Below are 25,366 nucleotides of genomic sequence, written 5' to 3'. Positions count from 1 at the left end.
CATTAAAATAATAGTATATTTATTTATTTAATAAATAAACCTATTTCCCTCCCTGCAAACATCCCCAGCAATAAATTAATAGTATTTACATATCATAAATATACCTATTTCCCACAACCATCACACCCATTAAATAATTCATAGTCACATTTAATAACATTTTAAGAGACCTCATACTTCCCAAACTCACCCCCACATTCAATAGCCCCAAAACCACGCCATCTTAAATTAATAGTTCCCGCTATTAAATTGCCCCACCATCACCCCACAAGCAAAATAGCACCCATTAATTAGACACCATCTACCTCATACACACTACATTGCCACAAACCCCCTGTGCCATCACACACACACTACCACAAGCCCCCTGTGCCATCACACACACACACACACACACACACACTACCACAAGCCCCCTGTGCCATCACACACATACACACACTAGCAGAAGTCCCCTGTGCCATCACACACATACACACACACACTACCATAATCCCCTGTGCCATCACACACACACACACACACATATACACTACCATAAGCCCCCCGTGCCATCATACACACACACACTACCACAGACCCACTGTACCATCACACACTGCCACAAGCACCCTGTGCCATCATACACACACAATACCACAGGCCCGCTGTGCCATCACATACACACACTACCACAAGCCCCAAGTGCCATCACACACACATTACTGTGCCCCTTCATCACAACCACGCTGTGCCCCCTTATGATCACACTGCACCCTCTCTGCTGCTTTACCCCCCTTTACCTGGCCGCCCTTCATCACTTGTTCCGTGCTGCCCCCCTCTCCCCTTCATCACACTGTGCCATGCTGCCCCCCTCTCCCCTTCATCACACTGTGCCATGCTGCACCCCCCTCTCCCCTTCATCACTCTATGCCATGCTGCTCCCTCCCTCTCCTTCATCACTGTGCCATGCTGCTCCCCCCTCACCTTCCATCACTCAGTGCCTTTTTTTTCTCCCCTCCCCCATATCCTTTCATCACTCTGTCCCTTTCTGTTTTACTCCCTTTGCCTCTGTTTTTTACTTACCTTTATATCGGCTTCTGCTTCTTTCTTCTCTCTTCTTGTCTTCTTGTCTTGGTCATCTCTGCGCCGCTCCTCACTGAAAGTCAGGTGTGACGTCATCACGTCACACCCGTCATTCAGTGTGAACGGAGCAGAGAAGAAGTAAGAGGGACACCGGCGCCGCATTCATGGGATGTGAGTATTCTTTTTTTTGTTTATTTGTTTTTTTAAATAGCCTGCTCCCCCACCCTCTCGGCAGCCCTGCCTGCGGCTGCACAGAATGTGCAGTTCCATAGGCAGCCACTGATACAATATCTGGATCTGCTCCTGGCGGCAGGATCAAAGGTCATATAGTATACAGATGCATTCTATGTTGGATCGGTGGGTTGTGGATGTTATCAGCAGAGAATACAAAATGGAATTCTATCCTGTTCCTAGGAAGATTTTCTTTGTCATATCCAGAACCATGACAGTTCCAGTGGAATTGGAAGCTTTACATATCAGTATGCAAACATTGCAGGAAGCCGGAAGAATTGCTCTTGTTCTGCCGGCTCAGAGGGTTGTAGGCTTTTATTCCCAAATTTTTCTCATCAGAAAATCTGCATGGGGTTTCTGAAATGTACTAGTCCATAGATACGCGAAGGGCACTTTTTGACATCCCTTGATGTGCCTTGTCTTGTGTGATTGAAACCGTAACTATCCCACCTGTATTTATGGTGAAATGTTTTCTATCCCACCTGTATTTATGGAGAAATGTATTCTTAAGTATGCAACTGGTGTGGTTTCTACATAAATTAATAGCAATTGCTCTTTGTCTAATCCCAACTAACTAAAATAGCAGTAACTAATTATGATGATTATTAAGATACTTGAGGCAGGTGCCATTTACTTACCACAGTAGCAATAAATATTTCTCTATAATCATATGTATTGCCTATTGGTATTAACCAATATAATTTCGTCTGTCATATATATATGTAAAGAAGAAGTTTGTTTGTAGCGAATATCTTCAACACCCCTGCACCGATTTAGATGAAACTAATGTGAGTTGGTACAGATGGTTCCCGGCCAGATTAAGGGGTATAGGTCAGTTGGATCTTCCGTTGGTGGACGATGTCCAGAACATTGACCTGGGGAGCCAGTTCTGGGCGCTCCACTGGATGGATTTGGTTTGTATTTGGTTTGTTTGCATTCGGAAACCCCTGAACTGATAGGGGTGAAACCAATGCGAGGTCGTTCAGTTGGATCCTGGGCAGGTTTGAAGGGGGTTAGGGTCCCGGTCGGACCTCCTGATGGTGTACGCTGGGCAGAATTTTGACCCGGGGAGCCTGTTCTGAGCCTTCCACTGGATTGATTTGGGCAAAAACTTCACAGACTGGCAATATTGGATCCCAGAAGACATATTAGGGGGTTAAAGTCTTGGTTGGAGATCCCATTGGAGTAGTAGGGAAACTTTGACCCGGGGAGCCTGTTCTGGGCCTTCCACTGGATGGATTGGGTTTGTTTGTTTGTCTGGTTATACATACAGACACCCCCACACTGATTAGCATGAAACTAACGAAAGGTGGTCCAGTTGGATCCTGGCCAGGTTTTAGGAGGTTTCGGGTCCCGATCGGACCATTGGTTGGTGTCGGCTGGGCAGAACTTTGACCTGTGGAGCCTGTTCTGGGCCTTCCACTGGATGGGTTTGAATAACATTTAAAATAAAAACAAAAACGACACTCGGCAGCCACCTCATGGGTATGTTGGAAGAGCTGTTAATTTTAAAATGTTGACAGTTACATCCAACTTAATAACTTGAAGATTTAAACCAGGCAACACTGCAGATTTTAGCTACTTAATTATAAGAGAGAGGAAATAAAAAGTAACCAAATTAAGTATTACAGCAGTTGATAAGAAGTCACCCACTATTGCACCATTTCATACAAATTATATAATAATTTCCTGGTGATAACATGTCAGTTGCTTCCATTTATTGGAAACTGCCAAGAATAAAACTGAGCATGTATATGTAGTATGTCAAGTATCCTATAGAGGTATCCAAAGTTGTTTTTTTTTTTATTTCATTGAGCCACGGCCAGCAATGTGAACATTGGCACTTGATCAATGTTAATGTTTAAACAATATGTTAAAGGAAAGATTATTTCATATTTAAAGGAACATTATTACTAAAGTGCAGTGCAGCTAAAAAAGAAACACATCTATGAAACATTTTCCATATTTGGATAGATGTTTGCATGTAATACACTTTACGTTTGTACTGACCTGCTCTCAGCATGAGCAGCTACTCCTTATTTTTTCAGTTGCTGCAGTTTTTAAAGATTTGTACTTTGATGTTTGCCAATGACATCGGGCTTTTTTGTTTTCGTTTACTACCAATTATATCATTATTTTCATAGTGCAACTATGGACTATTCAGATTGAATACTTGATCTGTTGAACTGGTTTACTGGAGGTTTGCACTAATACTGACCAAACCGCACAGTGCCATTCTATTCTGAGTTCTTCTTATTCTCTATTCTGTATAAATTTAGATTTATTGCAGTTGAATTTTGAATGAATATTTACCATGCCTTGTCATGTTGGATGATGTATTATCTATTTCTGTTTATGTTATGTATATAATACATAAGTTTAGGTATGTGCAATACTTATATAATTGTTTTTTTTGTTTTTTTACAGGAAGATAGTGATCCATCTATACATGAAAGCCTTGGTATTGAAAACACCTTGTGGGCGAGCACTGTGGTTGCATCTGGTAAGAAAATAAACATTTTCTTTTTTTCTATAGGATGCATATCTAATGCTATTTCAAAAATATTCATATTCTCCTACTAATAGGATCATCTGCAAATCATAACTATACATTTCCCTACTGCTTTCTGGTAGAAATTCAGCATTTTCCAAACTGTTTTAACTCCTCTGCTTGCCTACAGGAGTATCCACACAACTTTTATCAAACTTGAAAATTAACTAGTTGGCTTAAGCAGATCTCCCATGACTCCTACTTTACAACCAATCCTGGTAAACAGACTGACTGTATTCACAGCTGTCAGAATACTGTTACATTTTTGAGCATAGCCTGAAATGCCACAAATTGTCTAAGTGTGACTGATAAATTACAACTGTAAGGCAGAAAGAAATAACTAATAATAATTTGCAAATATGTGGTATATTTATATATATATATATATATATGTATATGTATATATATATATATATATATGTATATGTATATATATATATATTGAACACACAGCAGATATATAAACAGCGCTAATAACCTCAACGTAACAACCAGTATAAATAACTGGTAGATGGATATACCAAAATATACACAATCAGTCCCGATAAAAGCACATAGCTCGTTTAAGAGCGGCAGCCTTGAGTCACTTGGGTCCAGATGGTTAATCCGGAGGGATGTGGTAACTGCGGATAGATAAACAAGTATGGCGCTCCAATGTGTAATATTGATAGTAATATGGGAAGATGTAATAAAATGCGTACCATATAGATGAAATCAATGATCGTATGGTGGAAACGGAGTTCCTCTTCTGAGGTAATGTCTCCCCCTCTCCAGTAATAGCGATAATGTGGGTCAGAAAATAGAAAAACACAAATAGTGTAATAGAGTTTATGTACTGTATCACCACATGTGATAAACCTCCACCAGGATCAATTGTTAGCCCGGCACCAAATGGGTTAATCTTATGAGTACACCTCCAAAAAACACCAACAGCTTATACTGCGTACCAGATGCTGCAGAGTGAACTCTGAAATAGCAGTCCCTCAGTCAAAAGGTCATCCAGGGCGGAAATGGATGAAAAATAGACAAGGGATGCAATGTGAAAATATGAAAATGACAATTTATTAAAACGAGTAGTAGTAACTCACATATAGTTGTAGTAACGATGCCAATAGCAACCACAGCTCAACGCGTTTCGTCCCAACACAGTGGGACTTCCTCAGGAGCAAAAAAACACACATGTTGAACATTCAAAACGCCGGCTTTATAACCGGACAGTCGCACCATTTTGGCGCATGCGCAGAACCGCCATCTACTGCGCATGCGTGAAAAGAAACTTTATCGATATGTACAATCTTAGGATTAGAGGACAATTCCTCCATTAGAGACAAATTAACTACAACACACGCATATTAACAGGTACAGTAATATACATAAAAAAATACAAATAAAGGAACAGCCATCCTCAATTATATAGATGTACAAAGACAAGTATTGTCTAGATGATAAAAATATGAATAAATCTATATGTGGTCTGGTTATCTAGATATACACTAAGACCTCTATCTAAATGCATTAAAACCTAAAAAAGCAACTTACACACTTATTGCCATACATTATAACATATGCCTAATAAGGTATAGATATGTTCTATAAAATGTTAAAAATTATTAAAAATTATTATAAGGTATTTATAAAAAGGGGGCTATCTCATACATTTCGTTTAAACCAGTGGGTATTAGAGTACCCAACTGGAAAATCCAAAACATTTCCCTTTGGGAAAGTTTCTGTTGTAAATCACCTCCCCTCACATTTAGTGATACTTTTTCCAGAGCCATGAATTTAAAATGTTTAGGATCACAACTATGTTTAAGGGAAAAATGTCTTGATACGGAGTGACTCTGTACTCCATTTTTAATATTGCGTACATGTTCCTGAATCCGCAATTTCAGTGGGCGTTTCGTTTTCCCCACATATTTTAAATTACACGAACACTCCAACATGTAAATAACCGAAGTTGTCAAACAGTCCATTCGTTGTTTCACACTAAATTGTCTGCTATTATCAAAATTATGAAAAGTAGTTTTTGTCGTATTCATGTATTTACATACATTACAATGAGTACATTGTACTGAACCTATATTATTAGACAACAAGCATGAAGGTTTTTTTGGTGGAATATTTTTCCTTAGTAAACTAGGGGCAATACAGTCTTTTAAATTCCGATTTTTTTGGAATATGACAAACGGTTTGTCTGGAAGAATTTTGGACAAAACCGGATCTCTTAATAAGATGCTTCAATGTTTGATCAATGTTTTTTTAATCAAGCTTTCACAGCTATTAAATTGCGTAATAAAAGGTACCAGATCACTCCTATCAACCTTTTTTGTGTATTGTAATGCTTCCATTCGATCCTTATTCCTAATTTTATTTTTTGCCTCCCTAAGGAGCTCATTTGGATATTCCCTTTCTTTAAACCGACCCAAGTAAATATCAAGTTGTTCCTCAAAGTCTGAATTCAAACTGCAGTTTCTTTTTAATCGGTTAAACTGGGACAAGGGGATGTTGTCTTTCCATCTCTTTTGATGGCAACTGCCATAATGCAGATAACTATTAGTATCCACATGTTTTATGAAGTTTTTTGTGATACCTTCAGTGCCATTTGATGTTAAAATTAAATCAAGATATTCAACCTGTGTCTTGTTAATGTTGGCAGTAAACTTAAGATTGTATTCATTATCACTGATATACTGTAAAAATTCCTCAAAATCCTCACATGAACCATTCCACACTACCAAAATATCGTCAATATAACGTTTATACATTTTAATCTTATCTGTAAATGGGTTCGGCTTGTAAATGTATTTTGCCTCCCAACTTCCCATATGTAAATTCGCAAAACTGGGTGCAAAAGTTGTTCCCATGGCCGTACCCCAAATCTGGAGGTAGAAGGTGTCCAAAAAACTAAAATAGTTATGGGACAAAACAAAACGCATTAGATCACAGATAAAATTCTTATGATCTTGTGTAAGTGATTCATCTTTATCTAGAAATTCCTTACATGACTCAATTCCCCTCTCATGCTGTATAGACGTATAGAGGGATTGTACGTCAATCGTAACCCAATAATATGAATTTTCCCAAACAAAATCTTTTAATATTTGTAAAATATTGTTAGTATCTTTCAAATAAGATGCTAAGGAACTTACATACTTTTTTTAGAAACATCTATGTATTTTGATGAATTGGACGTTAAAGAATCTATACCCGATATTATCGGTCATCCTGGGGGTGCTTTCAGATCTTTGTGGACCTTCGGGAGGTAATAAAAAGTGGGGATAATAGGACAAGAGGTATACAAAAATTGGAATTCATCCTTTTTCAAAATATTAGCATGAAGATTTTTTGATAATAATTCCCTTAATAAGGTAACATAATCATGGGTGGGATCTTTTTCTAGTTTCAAATATGCTATCGGATCTCCCAAAAGTCTGTTGGCCTCTGCCACATATATATATATATATATATATATTTGGAGTATGGATTTAAAACAATGGAGTAGCAAATCCTGTTAAAGCTGCTCTACCACCTAAAGTGGTGAACGTTTTTGTTAACCACTTTAAAATACCTGCAGAAAGGTGTGTGAGCAAGATGATGAATGAGAAGTTGTAATGTCCATTATTGCAGTTTCTCATTGAGACAATGTGCTCTCATAGAGATGAATTGACTTTTACAAGTACAGTAACATGCTTGGAGCGCAATTAAGTAGAAAAAGCAGTGCCCAAAAATCAAGTTGCGACAAAACAATAGGCAGATACAATTATAAATGTAAATGGATAGTGTTACGAGCCGCGGCTCCCCGACGGGCCGCCGCGGCTCGCTTCCGGCTCTCTCAGACGCCACGGCCGTCTCCATGACGACCGGGGTCTCACTTCCGCCTCTGACGTCCCGGTTGCCTAGGCAACAACCGGGACGCTGTAATCCGGAGGCCGCAGCGCCCGGCCAGCGGGCTCACACCCGGGCATATTCCTGCAGGGAAAGGTAGGGATATTTATACTTTTGAACAGACTCTGTGAGAGTCTTTTTGATTCAGTATTGGTGCTGTCTTGTCTCTGCCAGTATTGTCTTGGTACAGTGATTATGCTGTGGGTGGGGTTGTATTACTACAACTCCTATTGGTTCTCCTTGCTATTTAAGGCAGTGAGGACTTAGCCTCATTGCCAGTTATAGCTTCCTGTTTAGCTAGGCTCCTGTTCCTGTTTCCCTGCTCCTGTGTTTACTCTATTTTTGGATTTCCTGTGTATGACCCCTGGCTTGTTTTTGGACTTCGTTGTATTGCCTGTGACCCCTGACTACGGCTTGTTTTCTGATATCCCTGTCTGCTGCCGGCCCTTGACCTTTTGCCTGGACCTCACATCGCTGTGTTCTACCACGCTGCCTCTGGGTTCTCCCCAGTCAGTGCACACTACACGACCCTCCGTTTGTCTGCAGCCAAGTCTGTCCCCACCACTAGGGGCTCCAGTGAACACCAGACATCGGAGCAGATTCCGGGTTCTGTCGTGCTGACTGAAGGAGTTCCTAACATTATAACTGGCCCAAATAAATAACGATCCTATTCTCCACTGATGGAACCCAGTCCAGCTCAAGTCCTAGCAGGGCAGATCCAAGTCGTCTCGCAGATGGTTCAGGATCTTTCACTCAGGCTTTCTGCTCAGGAAGAAGCCGCCAAGGCCTCACAAGCAACTCCGGCACCTGAGCCAAAGTTAAATCTTCCGGACCGGTTCTCTGGAGATAGAACCTTATTCCGAAATTTTAAGGAGGGCTGCAAGCTGTATTTTCGTCTCAGGCCCCGCTCCTCGGGCTCGGAGCAACAGAGGGTCGGCATTGTCATCTCCTTACTCCAAGGCGATCCCCAATCCTGGGCGTTCAGTCTGACTCCTGTGGATCCAGCCCTACAGTCCGTAGACGCCTTCTTCAACGCACTTGGTCTCTTATATGATGACCCAGATAGGGTGGCCTCGGCTGAGTCCCACCTAAGAGCGCTGAAACAGGGGAGGCGGACAGCGGAAGAATATTGTGCCGAGTTCCGACGTTGGTCGGTCGACAGTCAGTGGAATGACCCCGCACTACGGAGTCAGTTCCGGCTTGGGCTCTCGGAGCAGATAAAGGACTCCTTAGTCCAATATCCTTCATCATCTTCCTTGGAGGCCTTAATGCAACTAGTTATTAAAATTGACCGCAGGATCAAGGAAAGAAGGTCCGAAAAGGAGGCCGCCTCACCATCCTGGCCCTCTCCAGCCGTCTACTCTGTTCCTCAGGATTTACCGGAGCCCATGCAGTTAGGGGCTTATCGCCTGTCCCCTGAGGAGAAATCCAGGCGCCGGTCACTGGGGCTATGTCTCTATTGTGGCAATAAAGGCCATCTCCTGCGTAGCTGCCCTAACAAGGCGGGAAAAGACCAGGCCTAGGAGTAAAGGAGGAGGTACGCCTAGGTCTCCAGATGGTCTCTTCCAAGAATTCGGTCTTAATCCCTGCTCGGATCATGTATGGTAATCGATCCGTTTCTATCCCTGCCTTTCTTGACAGCGGGGCAGCTGGAAATTTTTTGGATATAAACTTTGCCAAGAGACTTGGTATTCCGTCCGTAAACTTAGACTCAGAAATCACGGTCTGCGGTCTGGACGGTAAACCGTTAACTGACGGAAGGGTCTCATATCAAACACCACCTCTGCAGCTTACGGTGGGAGCTCTCCATTCCGAAGTCCTCTCGTTCTTTCTAATTCCCTGTTCCTCCGTACCATTGATCCTCGGACATCCCTGGCTTCAACTTCACAACCCTCACATAGATTGGAGCACGGGGGAGATCATACGATGGAGTAAGGCTTGTTCCTCAACCTGTCTTGCTCTTCCTCTCCGGATTGTTCAGCCTAGCCCTGAATCTCTTCCATTGCCTTATCGTGAATTCCACGACGTATTCTCGAAAAAAGAAGCAGACGCTCTACCCCCACACCGTAGCTACGATTGCTCCATTGATTTGGTTCCAGATGCCAAGCTTCCTAAGGGAAGATTATATGCCTTGTCTATTCCTGAAACTAAGTCTATGGATGACTATGTGGAGGAAAACCTACGTAAGGGATTCATTCAACCCTCCAAATCACCCGTAGGAGCGGGCTTCTTCTTTGTGGCAAAAAAAAAGATGGAAGCCTCCGGCCGTGCATAGACTATAGGGGTCTAAATGGGATTACCGTGAAGAATACTTACCCGTTGCCACTCATCTCCGTACTTTTTGATCAGCTCAAATTAGCCACGATATTCTCCAAGATCGATCTGCGGGGGGCATATAATCTGGTTCGAATAAAAAAGGGCGACGAGTGGAAGACGGCCTTCAATACTCACTCAGGCCATTATGAATATCGGGTCATGCCCTTCGGCCTATGTAACGCCCCCGCTGTGTTCCAAGATTTTATTAACGATGTCCTGCGAGAATTCCTGGGGAGATTCGTTGTAGTTTATCTTGACGACATTTTGATTTATTCCCAATCACTGGAGCAGCACCGTACTCATGTCAAACAGGTACTTCTGAAACTCCGCCAGCACTGCCTCTTCGCTAAACTCGAGAAATGCGAGTTTGAAGTCACTCAGGTCACGTTCCTCGGATACGTCATCTCACCTCGTGGCTTCTCCATGGATCCGAGTAAAGTACAGGCAGTTCTCGATTGGATCCGGCCTAGCAATCTTAAAGCCATTCAGAGGTTTTTAGGATTCGCTAATTATTATAGGCGATTCATCCAGTCATTCTCTGTATTGGTGGCTCCGATCACAGCCCTTACACGTAAAGGGGCTGATACCGTTAATTGGTCCTCTACGGCCTTGACGTCCTTTCAAAAGTTAAAAGAGGCCTTCATCTCTGCACCTGTCCTCCGACACCCCAATCCGGAATTACCGTTTGTTCTCGAAGTGGATGCCTCTGACGTCGGGGCAGGTGCGATCCTTTCCCAGAAAGATATCACTGATCACTGTTTGCATCCCTGTGCCTTTTTCTCCAGAAAATTTTCCTCCGCTGAGACCCACTATGACGTTGGGAATAGAGAATTGCTAGCTATCAAGTGGGCATTTGAAGAGTGGCGCCACTGGCTAGAGGGAGCTAATCATGTGGTTACAGTATATACTGACCACAAAAATCTACAGTATATTCAATCTGCTAAAATTGTGAACTCCAGGCAAGCCCGGTGGGTCCTTTTCTTCTCCCGTTTCAACTTTACAATTACGTTCCGGCCCGGATCCAAGAACATTAAGGCAGACGCCTTGTCTCGCAGTTTCATCGCCTCTCATCCTTCCCTCACAGAAACCGCTTTCATTATTCCGGCATCCAAAGTAGTCCTTGGCCTAACTCAGGATCTTGGCACAACCCTCCGGGGTCTCCAACAGTTGGCACCATCAGCTACTCCCAGGGGTAAATTATTCGTACCAGCTTATCTGAGGAGGACGGTCTTCACTGAATGTCATGATAATAAAACCTCAGGTCACCCTGGAGTATCCAAGACATTGGAACTTCTGTCTCGTTCCGTCTGGTGGCCTTCCTTGGCAGCCGATACCAAAGAGTTTGTGTTATCCTGTGAAACCTGTGCCAGGAATAAATCTTCTCGCAGACGTCCTGCCGGGCCTCTTATGCCACTATCCGTTCCAACGAGACCCTGGACCCACATATCGATGGACTTCATCGTAGAATTACCACGCTCATCCAGCTTTAACACCATCTGGGTGATAGTAGACAGATTTAGTAAGATGGCACATTTCATCCCTCTTGTAGGATTGCCATGTGCTAAAACCTTGGCACCCCTATTCATTCAGCACATTTTCAAGCTCCATGGACTTCCTGTTAATATTGTCTCTGACCGCGGCTCCCAATTTGTAGCCACATTCTGGAGAGCATTCTGTGCCCAATTAGGAATTAAACTCTGTCTATCTTCGGGGTATCACCCACAATCCAACGGACAAACGGAGAGGGTTAATCAATCCCTTGAGCAATTTCTCCGTTTATATGTAACTAAATGCCATAGTGATTGGGCTGCTCTGCTTCCATGGGCAGAGTTCGCCTACAACAACTCGTGCCATTCATCTACTCTGGTATCGCCATTCTTCTGTAACTTCGGATTCCATCCTCGGTCCAACTCGCTGGAAGTCTCGAATCAAGCCAAATCTAGTTCTTCGATTTCTTATCTGTGCCGGATATGGAGAAAGGTTCACCTTGCCCTCAATCAAGCTTCATTTAAGTCTAAATATTATGCTGATCAGCATCGTGGACCGTGTCCTTTCAAGGTCGGGGACAAGGTGTGGCTGTCTACCCGCAACATTAAACTTAAGCAACCTTGTAGGAAGTTAGGTCCTAGGTTTATTGGACCCTTCTCCATTATTAAACAGATTAATCCCGTGGCTTTCAAGTTGAAACTTCCTCCTTCACTCAAGATTCCTAACACATTCCATTGTTCCTTGTTGAAAGCAGTTACATGTTCACATAAATTCAGACCACGTCAATTGCACAGACCTCGTCCTGTCTCAGTCAGAGGACACCAAGAGTTCATTGTTGAAAAGATCCTAGACTCCAAAAAGGTGCAAAGTCAACTCCACTTTTTGGTCCACTGGAAAGGCTACGGCCCGGAGGAACGGTCCTGGGTACCGCAGAAGCATCTACATGCTAACCAACTCATTAAAGACTTTTTTAAAAAGTATCCTGGGAAACCTGGAAGTCGGGGTGCATTGACCCCTCCTCAAGGGGGGGGTACTGTTACGAGCCACGGCTCCCCGACGGGCCGCCGCGGCTCGCTTCCGGCTCTCTCAGACGCCCCGGCCGTCTCCATGACGACCGGGGTCTCACTTCCGCCTCTGACGTCCCGGTTGCCTAGGCAACAACCGGGACGCTGTAATCCGGAGGCCGCAGCGCCCGGCCAGCGGGCTCACACCCGGGCATATTCCTGCAGGGAAAGGTAGGGATATTTATACTTTTGAACAGACTCTGTGAGAGTCTTTTTGATTCAGTATTGGTGCTGTCTTGTCTCTGCCAGTATTGTCTTGGTACAGTGATTATGCCGTGGGTGGGGTTGTATTACTACAACTCCTATTGGTTCTCCTTGCTATTTAAGGCAGTGAGGACTTAGCCTCATTGCCAGTTATAGCTTCCTGTTTAGCTAGGCTCCTGTTCCTGTTTCCCTGCTCCTGTGTTTACTCTATTTTTGGATTTCCTGTGTATGACCCCTGGCTTGTTTTTGGACTTCGTTGTATTGCCTGTGACCCCTGACTACGGCTTGTTTTCTGATATCCCTGTCTGCTGCCGGCCCTTGACCTTTTGCCTGGACCTCACATCGCTGTGTTCTACCACGCTGCCTCTGGGTTCTCCCCAGTCAGTGCACACTACACGACCCTCCGTTTGTCTGCAGCCAAGTCTGTCCCCACCACTAGGGGCTCCAGTGAACACCAGACATCGGAGCAGATTCCGGGTTCTGTCGTGCTGACTGAAGGAGTTCCTAACAGATAGAGACCCATGGATTTTATTTTCACATGGTTTGCATGTATTGGACATGAGTTAAAAATAAGCCGGTGACAGTGTTTTAGCACCAATGGGTAAAGGTCCTTAGATAGCACAAAACATAATAACTATGCAGAAATAATTACCATGGCCTTATCTGTGTGGAGTTTGTATGTTCTCCCTGTGTTTGCGTGGGTTTCCTCCGGGTGCTCCGGTTTCCTCCCACACTCCAAAAACATACTGGTAGGTTAATTGGCTGAAATCAAATTGACCCTAGTCTCTCCCTCTCTGTCTGTGTGTGAGTGTGTGTCTATAGTAGGGAATTTAGACTGTAAGCTCCAATGGGGCAGGGACTGATGTGAATGAGTTCTCTGTACAGCGCTGCGGAATTAGTGGCGCTATATAAATAAATGATGATGATGATGATTACCAATTGGGTTATAATATTTTTTATGAATTGAAGAACCTCAACTAAATAAAACATATGTTTAAAGGCGGGTTGTAAAGTCTATGGTTTTAAAATATGTTTAGTATAAGGGAAACCTTCTCCAGCTAACTCTTTACTGATGTAAAAGTTGGGGAGTGGACTTGAAATGACTAATTAAATAAAACAACATCTATTATTGCAATTGCTCTACCACACATGATAACATGTACACTTATTATTTTCCTTACTGAAGTAAGTTCTGGAACAGTTATGCATGGTAACTGCTTGCTAAAATCTAATGTACTACATGAATCCAAGCTTAAATGAGGCTGATTAACTGTGAAAGTTCAAAAGTGTCTTTTTAAATGTGCGTGGTAAAGGATCTTCTTTCAGTCAAGCAGATGTGCTTATATAGCATTTAAGAGTTGTATTGACCTTTGAGAACACTCTTTAATTAGCACCCCCAACATTGTAGTCATGAGTTTTCCCCCTCTGGTCCCAAACATTGCCAAAGAGTATTGTTGATCCCCAAAACCACCACGTTGTAGGCCCTCAATATCAAGTAAGTAATTTGCTGTTTTTTAATGGCTAACCAAGCCTCCGCTGCAGCTTATGGGAATGCAGACATGACTGCACACCAATAAGTGGCACTTTTCTTTCATGTTCTTTAATAGACAGAAAGCCCCACAACATTGGCATTTAATGTAATAGTGAGTGAGATATTCTCTGAAGGTGTAGAGCCTCTGTTGACATGCATTGCCTACATATGAGACATCAATAATGAGACCTCTGTTTATGGATGGCCATGATTGAACATAGTAGCTGTAAAGTAATTATTGTTTAAACTCCATAAAGTTGTGATGATCTGCAGGGAACTTGAATCCTAGGGCAGGAACTAACAGAAATATACAGGATGGGTAAGTTGGGAGATCATGCAGAGAGGAATGGCACTCCTAGACATAAGAAAGGCAGACCCAGAAACCAAGCAAATATGTTGAGGCAAAAGAATGGTCATGCAAGCCAAGGTCAGGAGTTTAGAGCAGGTAGTAATACACAGTTTAATGTATTTTACTGTTTTGGTATAATGTCCCTAAGGCTGGTCAATAATACCAAAAGAGTAAAAATAAACACACATTTCAAATAGACTTCAATTTAATAAACAACTCTGCAGTCTTACTGAATTTAAAGTCAAATCTACTTTTCTTCTTTCTTGATCTATTCTTAGTCACCCCATTATTCTCAGTGTAATGGACAATGCTCCTACAACCCTGCTGTTTTTACCACAAGAGTAAAAAGAAACAAAACACACATTTTTAAATAAACTTTAGTTGAATTAATGACTCACTAAAACCCATATTCATTCAATTTATTACATTTAAAGTATTTTTTTTCTTCTATCCTATATATCCCATCTTCTTTCATGATCCATGAGGGGATGTGAAAAATCTCCACTAAAAAATGGACCCACCTGCATACTACAAATGTCTCCATATGACCCTTTCCCTGTCATCACAAGTCTTCTCATGCTGGCCGCTAGTATTTGGCTGATTCTGAATGAGTTTCGGTTAATACTGGCTTTGATTAGTCAGTGGCAATAGGTAATTCTTATTGGGGATATTTTTTTATTGCCTATTGTATTTAATAAAGTGGTGACTGAGGGGTTCGCGCAGTAGTTTAAACTTTATTTAAATAATGTGTGTCTATTATGTATATATATATATATATATATATATATATATATATATATATATATATATACAAAAGACTCATTCTTTTACTCTTTTGGTATAATTAGAAGGCGACTTAAGGACCTTTAGCAAGTATACAGAAAGAGGGGAAAAAAAATCTCCTTAAAGGCTCTCCATTCTAAATCAATACAGAAACAGCTTTATCTAAAGAATTCATAGCTCTATATAATAACACAAAAGCTCCAGCAATAGAACAGTGCCAAGTGTGGTATGGGCTAGATTAGAAAATATAGATAAAATAAAATTAAAAAATGATCGAATTCAAATAACAGCATAGTTGGCTTGAAAAAGAGTGAATTTTAGTAAGCGGTATTTAAAATAATAAAGAAAAACCAAAACAACATACAAAATATCCAGTGATATTGGAGAGACACAATTTGTTTAAAGTGGCAACACAAAAAAAAAATATGTACATGAAACGCTGTTAAAATATAGTTTGATGTGTGCTACATTCACAATTTAACACAAGTTTTTTGCAAGTATGTAAATAATTTATTTTATGAATGGATAGCAAAACGATATTTTGGGGATTCCAGATTCTTATTCACAGTGGAGGTCACCATTTTGTTGGCTGAGCAAATAATTATTAGAATGCAGTCTATCAATTGCAGTGTATGAGTCAACAAAATGGCTGTCTGTACTGTGTACAAGTAACTGATACATATTCACAATTTTATTCTTTTGAAACGCAATAATTTATTGCTATATAATTGTTAACAATAAAAGTGGCCATTTTAGATGCTGAAACAATATTTCTAAGTGTGCAGCTTTATCAATGATTCACTTTGTCCTTCATTCCTCAGTTATGCCACTGGTTTCTAGTGAATTGACAGACTAAATATGGGTATGGCGAAAAAAAATTGCTTCCTCCATTGGCATTAGTGGTTAGCACTTCTGTCCCACAGCACTAGGGTCATGAGTTCTATTCCCAACCATGGCCTTTTCTGTGTGGCGTTTGTATGTTCTCCAAGTGTTTGCATGGGTTTCCGGCCACACTCCCAAAAACATACTAGAAGGTTAATTGGCCCCAGTCTCTCTTTCTATCTTTCTCTCTCTCTCTCTCTCTCTCTCTCTCTCTCTCTCTCTCTCTGTCTCTCTGTCTCTGTATCTCTCTGTCTGTGTGTGTGTGTGTGTGTGTGTATTAAGGAATTTAGACTGTAAGTACCAATGGGGCAGGGACTGATGTGAGTGAGTTCTCTGTAGCGCTGTGGAATTAGTGGCGCTATATAAATGATGATGATGAATCCATTGCACAATTTTAATGGGACATACTCTCTTCCCCCCTCACCTCTCTACACCTATCACTAAGTGAGAAAAATTAAAATTTGGAGCCCTAGAGTGCCTGCTCGCACACACAACATTACAACATTGTGGATTTTCATTATGGGAGTCAAAGAGCGGGGGAGCTCAGTGACTGCGGATACCGGAGCAGCTTGGGTAGCCGCTGTTACTGTGGTAGTTATACCACTGCACCTTCTTATAGCTTATCTCTATTGTTATTGCTATTAGAAGCAATGTGACTCTACCTTCTGTTTGGCAGTCTGTGTAAGGGGTTTTACTTTAAGTTCTGCAGAGAAAGTTGGTATAATTCAACTAGTACTACTAAATACAATACAATTAAGTATATGCTTTTCATTTAGGTTGCATTCATTTAATGTTTTACTGCATGTTAAAAATTATGTGGCTTTATGATCGTTCCTCCCAGAGCTACTGAAATAAAGTAGCATCTTTTGTGAGTTTCTTGAAATAGCTTATGATCAAATACTTTGGGATTTTTAATAAAGCACTTTAAATTTCTGTAACTGGTATCAATCCTAATGGACACTTACTGCCTGGATTCATTGCACCTTATCTTCTGTGCATTGAATCCCTTATGCCCTTACATTAAACTGCTGTTACTGATCCTTCGTACTATCGATTTGTGGTCTTTCGCCTCTAAAATTGTCAGGACAGCAGCAATCAGAGATGAAGATTTCTGAGGTATTCCCCACATAATTCCCACAGCACTTCTTCATGGCCCGACCTTGACCCTCATGACTTTTTTGCAAAGTGTTAGTGGCACATCTTGGTGTAATAAATTCTTAAGTATTCTTGTACTTGTAATTGTGGATTCACCTATTTGACTTCATCAAATGGCAAACTTTATTTTTTTTTCCTCTTCATGAAATTAGTACCAATAAATTACCAAAATATATATGGTCTTCTAATTTAAGAGTTGCATAAATGGATGAAAGTCTGTTTTAAAATACACATTGTGGTTTATTGTGCTGTACAGTTTGTTATAACATGCTCTAACTTTCCACTAGTTTACAATGACATTTTTTATGGTAAAGTCCTTCAACTTAATTGTGTGTTAGATGTTCCTAAAAAAGTATTTTTTTTATTCTGAACTTTGCTTGACTTTTCTTACAAGAATAAATCTAACCATTCAAGACATTTTCTTCTCTATTATACTTTTAATATTAAGTTGTATGTTTTGCTTTGAAAATTGTTAGTATTTTTCTTTTGGCAGTATGAAAGGTTGATCCTTACTGTGTGTTTTTCCAAGAATGGTTAAATTACAGTTCCTATAGCCAGAGGTAATCTAACGGCTGGAGAAGTATGATGTGAGTTGTGGAAACAGCAGTAGAATGCTAAATAGTGGAGAGAGAGTATTAGAGATTAGCACACCTCCAGGCTGTTCCTTTTTTTCCTTGTCCTCCTCATTTCTCTTACAATATAATCAAAGTAATCAGATAAACAGGATACAAACAGTTTACATTCAAATTAAGTCAAATGAACCTCTGTTACCATCGCAAAATATAATCCAACCATGATGGATCTCTGTGAGCAATCCATTATATTATTGCCTGTGTCTGGTAATTTCAATGTAACTAGCGGGAGGTGGCTGTAAGAAGGTGCCTGCTAGCCGTCTCTCATGCTTTTTTTTCCTTCTCCTTATTTACTACTACAACATGTCCTGAATAGGTGAGACAAAATCCAATAGTTCATGCAGCAGCTTTCCAGGATACTGTTGTGTCATCTGGTGGCACTTTAGTAATTTGAAAGCCAAATTGTGATTACAGCTGCAACCCTGGATGGGACATGTAATAATTTATGGTTGGAATAAATAAGGTGACATCCAATTGGATTTTTAGAACGTAGACTAGTTGCAGATTAGAGGAAGGTAAGGAGCAGAGATGAGTTCAACTCTTTTGGGCATTTTCAATTACATCTAGACATCGCGGATACGCGCGGTTGCACATGTAAAGTGACAATACGGTACCGCAACATCACGGATTTCCCTTTGCAACCCTATGGGGTGCGCACCGAAATCCGCAATGTTGCGGTAACATGTTGTCAGGGGGGAACTCAGATCTGTGATGTTTAGACCTAATTGAATATGCCGTCTCAGCTGACTCCCTGATTTATTTTTTTTGTGGGGGGAGGGGGGCTGGGAGGAGACATGACCACTCGGGAAGAACATTCAAACTAGCCCCAGATAGTGCCCTGTTTGGAATACGTTCCATAGCCAAAGTGCTGTGAGGCAGCATTACTAAAAAGATACATAGGGGTAAATTCAAATAAAAGTAAAGTCTGGTAATAACCTCTTTAACCCCTAGTTTTTGCTTGAACCTCATAGCGTTGTGACCATAAATGAGCAAAGATTTCTGTATTATTATCATTATTGTAGATTTGTAAGGTACCACAGTGCTCCGCAGCGCCGTACAGTAAGAAAAACAGGACATACATTAAACAAGAACATACAAGGCAGACAAAATAAATGCAGACATGAAAACAAAGGGTATGGAGGACCCTGATCATTAGAGAGCTTACATTCTAAGTGGAAGAGGGTACAACTGAAATAAGCGATCTGTACCATCATTGTTGGTATAGAGCACATCCCCTTGTGTGAGGTTCCAGTGGGACTTTGCTCTTAATTGAATCTGACCCGTTCGAAGAAAGGCATTAAATCCTACAGTACTGTAGAAGTGTATGTGTGTGTATGGTAGGTAATATAAATTATAAGCTTCAGTGGGCAGGGACTGATGTGAATGAGTACATATTCTCTGTACAGTGCTACATAATAATTGGTGCTGTATAAATAAAAATAATAATATATTGATGCTTAAAACTAACTAATAATAATTAGACCAACAAATGAGGTGCAGTAATTATATCTGGTACTCGGGAAGCACAAAGCCAGCTCTCTAACACAAAATATTATGCCTGACTGAATGGGATCAAATACATACCTTCTATATGCCCTCAGAAAACTACAAGAAGCAAAAAGATGCAAAATGACAACAAATATTTTCTAATATTGGGACATGAACTATGAAAATATATGGCTTGATAAAATACATCTTGATGACCTTTATTAGAAACACACCCAGCTACCTCCATATGCTACTAACCTATTAAATTGTCGTATGTTTACTGACATAAAATACCATCCTGGCAACCATGAACTTAAATTCCAACATGCCACACAGATATTGTGCCATTGCATTCAAGCATGTTTGTGGCTAAATATTTGGGCTAATCCACCTGTGGTACAAACCCTTTGATGTACATTAGCTATAGTAAGCTCTCATTTAGGCTACCTGTGTAGAGGAACATATTCTATTTCATAAAATGTCCACTCAGTTTCAGCACACTGTTGGACTCACTTTCAGTTGCTTCCAATGTAATAACTTTCGCCATAATCATGTAAGAAAATCTATGATTTACAACCATGCTTTGAGGTATATCCATATATTTTCAGATACTGAGAAATGAAATAAGCAACTGTTTTCCCTAAGGAGTTCCTTATTCAGTTAAGGCTACCATCTCAGAGTAATTGCTGGTCACATCCACAGAGCACCAATACCTAAGTCAAGACTTCTGGAATACAAACAGTATACATGAAAGAACAGGGTGTATATTGTATTTCCATCAAACCATAGCTGGAAGTCACAAAAATAAGATTGAATTTGCAATCTATGCTATATAAAGAAAGACGGAAGGAAATATCTACTGATTTTACTTCTTTTTGCTACAGACAATCTCTAAATCAAAAGAACATGATCGTCAGAAGACCTGTATGAAATCCTTTACAAATGGGTACACTCTTGTTACCACAGAACGTGTGTTACTTGTGTACATCTTGTAACTACAGCAGCCTAACAGACAACCTAAATATAAAATTCCTGCTGATTTATTTTGTGCCTTCTCAAATGACATATATGATATTGTGAACAAAAGGGCTCAACCAAGGACTCTCTACTGGAGGAGACAGAAGGTCCAGACCATTATCAATCTCCATTTGTATATGAAATATTAGTTAACAAACACCTTGCATACTAATCACAATATAGAATACAGCGAAGACATTTGAAAAGTGAAAGAGAATGGAATGTGTGGAAATTGAAACTTGGAGAAAACTGGTGTGAAAAAAAAGGTGATTTTGAGGGGTGAGGTAGCTCAAGGCCTGCAGTTTGAGCTATCTTAAACTCAATAGTAAGGAAAAAAAACTCCATATTTATTCATAAATGGGGGGGCATTATTTATTTATCATACGGAGGCCATTTCTTTCTTCAGTAATGGGTGCTCTATTATAGGTTTATATATTAATGCGACACTATGCTTTATTTTTATTTTTATAATTTTACATTTTACAGTATTTTTCTGGTTCCCACTGGCCAGAGGTACCAGGAAGGAGCCCAGTACAACTTGGTATTTGGCCAGGCATCTCTAGGTGCAGTCCCTTCCATAGAGGTGTGGACCCTGATGCCGAGTAGCACTGGACTGTTACATAATTTAGGTTAAAAAAAAACAGATGCTTTTTCATCCAGGTTTAACAGGTGGTTTTTGAAATCGCTGCACATTGACGCCAGTTTTAGTTTTCACCCTCTAAACCATTGGATAGTAAATACTGCAGCTTGGAGGGAAAAATTGCAGGCGATGTGTGATGCGGTTTCAAAACCACCAAAAAGATGCATCTTAAGCATTAAATTTACCCCTAGGGCAGAAACTGGTCCTCGGGTCATATCACAGTATGAAATAAGACAATCTGTTCAATTAATTACTGGTACCAAACTTTTGGGTGTTTCTTGCCTATTCATGTTTGTCATTCTCATTTGCATTCTTAGAATTGTCACCAACATTGTATTACATTTATTTACAAATGTATACAGTATTACTATATCATCTCAACTAGATTTGTAAACCTTACCTGATTACTGGGACCTCAGTGTTTCAATCACTTGCATTGTAGTTTTCTGCTGGTTTCTAGTTACTATGTAAAATGTATAACTATTGTATTACTTTAGCAGTTTTGTAACACACAGGGGTATCTACTAAATTGTTCTATCAAGCACCAAGTTCATAGCTCCTTAAAATGTCAATTTCCATCTATTTTGTGAATTTAATTGTTATGTGGCGGTGTCAGGGATAGCCGCCTCTGCTGTCTCCCTGATCTTATCATGTATTCAAACAGTCAAACAATATATCACCTCTATTTCGTCAGGAAACAGCTCCTGACTACCTGTCACACAAACCGCACTCTGCACACACGTGATTTGGAAGCTTACTGTAAGGGGACACACAGGATTCCAGCAATTCAATCTCACACTCATCTCTCTCTAAGGTTACAGATCTAACTGGTCCCTTCCCCAACACCGGATTCCGCTTCCACACTTCTCACACTCTTAGGTTCTGCCACCATCTACGTATAAAGCCCGTAGAACGCCTACAACTTACTACCCAATTGCGCACACTCTGCGCTCTGATAGCGAAAATAATTAGTGCTTCCCACACTGGTATTTAAAGGGTTAACACAGCCAAGCATTTATTAAATGGTAGTTTTATTATACAAAAAGTACAATGCTTACAGGTTATAAAATCAATTAGTAAAGATGACAAAATATATGGCATACAGGAAAATAAACAGATTTTTTAGAGTATAAATTTACATATCAGTTTAATCTGGGCCAAGAGAAATAGGCCTGGAAGATTGACAGGTTTTCAATGTTGTTTTCCCAAATAACTGACAATTTGTCCCTTCACACGCAGGCTTTTTAAGCCAACTGAACTGGGATGGCACTCAGAGGGGCAGTGTAGATGCAAATATGGGGGGTGGAAATGTCCCCTAGGTGTCACTTATGGTTTGCTAAAAAATAATCCAAAAGTTTTGACCTTTCTTAAATTTTCTCAGATATAACTCACCCTTCAGCAAACCAGTCATAACCTCCCACTCATTTACCAAATATGATGGAATTACAACATCAGATCTCATTCCGAAAGACATGTGACTACTGCTGTTTCCCTGTACTGTTGGTTTTTATACTTTACATCCCTTTTGCTGTGTTTGCCCCCTGAGTATGGAGTGGCACGCTGATTCCCCAAAACATGCAATATGAAGTCATGTTCTTTGGAAGTTAATATTTCTATATACCTGCATATATGTTCACGGTTTGCATTTGCCAACAAGATTCTCCGAGGTTATAGCTTTCCCTAATTTACACCTTACACCTAGGGGTTACTTTGTTAATATCTGTTATCATGTTCATTTCTATTTATCAATTTCATATTTTATTTGGGGCCCTGACATTTAATATTCTATTTAGGGCCTCATCCGGACAGGCATTGACTTAATAAACTGTTTACTTTTCTGCAGGTCTGTTAATTCATACACATATATTTGTATATAGTTGAGATTTAGGCAACATTTAATCTAATTTAATTGTCCTCATTCAAAGTAAAATCCTACTCACTTTTTTCTAAGTAACTCCCCAACCCTTACGTAAAAATGGTCAGTTCTCCTGCAGTGGATAAAGTGTATGGATGTAGGGAAATCCTATCAACATCATAAATCATGCCTTTGGTTTAAACTGCTGCAATTTAATGCAAGGTCATCGAACATGTCATCTTTGCACTTAATATATTTGTCTCTGTTTTATGGATATCTTAATGTGCTAATTTAATTGTGATAATTAGTTGTTTGTTGATTGTAATTTTGCTTTACTTCTCAGACATCTGTGCATGAAATGATTCATTATTTATTCTCTTTCTTGTCATGGTGACACTTGGAATGTTTACAATACATGTACATTTATAAGTGGCCCTTCTCTGCCATCATGTTCATTTAATATAAACAAGAACATTCATCTTTTGAAAGAGGCAGTCCATAATGCATTGGGAAATTAAGATGGTAATATTGATCAGTTGCTTTATTGTGCAGAAACAATGGGGAATGCACTTATCTGTAGAAGATAGCAAGTGCCACTGGGTCTGTTATGAAACCATAAGAACAACCTTTCAAGAGGAATCAAATTAATTCCAGTCTCACAGGAGGTACAAAGCACCAGCATTTTATAGTTAATGAAATGTAGTTTATGTGACAAAAATCTACATACATTATAATGAACATAGGAATTCAGGTATGAAACTCTGTATTTTTTCAACTACAAACTTCTGACACCGTAGCGCTAGTTCAGCTATAAATTCCATTTGTGAGAGGAAAAACATATTTTACAAGTCATGTTGCATTTATGCGTTCTGTAAAAAAAAACCTCTAAATTTCAGAACCCAGCAGTTTGTCTTTACACATCTGGAACAGCTTTCTGAGCATTCCAGTGTTTTATAGTTGGTGTGTCTGATACAAGCAGTGACTGCAGTTTCAGCAGCTTTTGCACTTTTTATTGAAAAATAGATGGCTATTGGAGCATACCATCCAATTGAAAACAAAAGAAAAAACATCTCCATGCAGAGCCCACTCTACAGGTATAGTCTGGGATGCATAGAAGTCGATATTGCAAAACTGATTCTTGTGCAGCTTCAAATTTATATTAAGGTCATTTACACATTGTAAGCCACTAATATGAAAATGATTATAAAGGAAATCATAGGGTGCCTCTTTTCAATGAAGTCAATGGGAAAGCACAGAAAACATCACTGTATTTATAGCCAGCTGCAGTTTTCCAAAAATCGATAAAGATGGTTCTGATAGGCGGGATTGCTCAAATCGCATGCGGTTTGGGCAGCCTGTCTATAGAAAGTTAAAAAACAAAGCAAAAAAAAAACATTGCAGTTCACCTTTTCATAGGGGGAACCAGTGCTAGCATTATCTATGCATGGCTATGCCTTTATGTTGGAAGGGAGGAGGGGATGACACAAAATGAATGGGCCATCCCTATGTGACACTAGCAGTCCTGCACTAAAAATTGCTGGGGCACATTCCTGCCTCCCTAACCGGTTGAGCTGGGGGAATTAAAAAGATTGGCCCCTTGGAGTGACAAGAAATAATGAATAATTATTTTTTAAAAAATAACCTGGTGAATAAGGAGTTTTTATTTCAATAAAAATAAATGTAGCAATTATATGTGTGTGTTTTATTGGCTTTGTCTAATAAATTGGGGTTCCTAAAACCTTGATTTATTACAGAATTGCCCTTATACTGTGACCACTGAGTTGACAAAGCTGAATTATTATTTTTTTAGCCTGACCAGGTCCCCTTGAGAGGGGGGCCACTCGCTTGCTTTCCCCATGTTTTGCAGGAAACCATCCCATTCTGTGTAGTGATAGGGCTGCCAGGTTTTTTAATTATTTATCCAAATGGCACTTTCCTGGCCTGGCGCGTTGGCAGGGGTTCCATCTCGCCAGGTAAAGCACATAGGAAAACTGCATTGTAGAAAAAGCAGACGTTCAAACCAAAGACAAACAGATAAAGATTAATTTTGTAGTAGTCTGACTTGTCCCCAACATCAATGACAAATCTGCTAGTGAACTAGCTGCTCATATGCTCCACCTTTCGTTTATCACCCCTTAATGATAAATGAGTACAAATGTTCCAATATATTGTTGTGAGTTTCTACTTTTGTACAATTCTAGCATTTTGCATATCTTAATTTTTTTATTTT

At 40.2% G+C, this 25,366-nt stretch overlaps 1 protein-coding gene across 2 annotated transcripts in view; it reads left to right on the top strand.

Moving 5' to 3' along the window:
- Nucleotides 1-25,366, top strand: part of LOC142158866 (putative phospholipid-transporting ATPase IIB) — a 272,638-nt gene that overhangs the window by 129,693 nt on the left and 117,579 nt on the right. For both annotated transcript variants that reach the window (XM_075213200.1, XM_075213199.1), the window contains exon 10: nt 3,724-3,799. In XM_075213200.1, coding sequence (XP_075069301.1) covers nt 3,724-3,799 — 76 coding nt within the window. The remainder of the gene's footprint in view (nt 1-3,723; nt 3,800-25,366) is intronic.

The sequence above is a fragment of the Mixophyes fleayi genome, chromosome 5 (assembly GCF_038048845.1).
Source record: "Mixophyes fleayi isolate aMixFle1 chromosome 5, aMixFle1.hap1, whole genome shotgun sequence".
Lineage (NCBI taxonomy): Eukaryota > Metazoa > Chordata > Amphibia > Anura > Limnodynastidae > Mixophyes > Mixophyes fleayi.
Note: the sequence above shows the minus strand (reverse complement) of the source record. Positions and strands in the feature narration are given on the sequence as shown.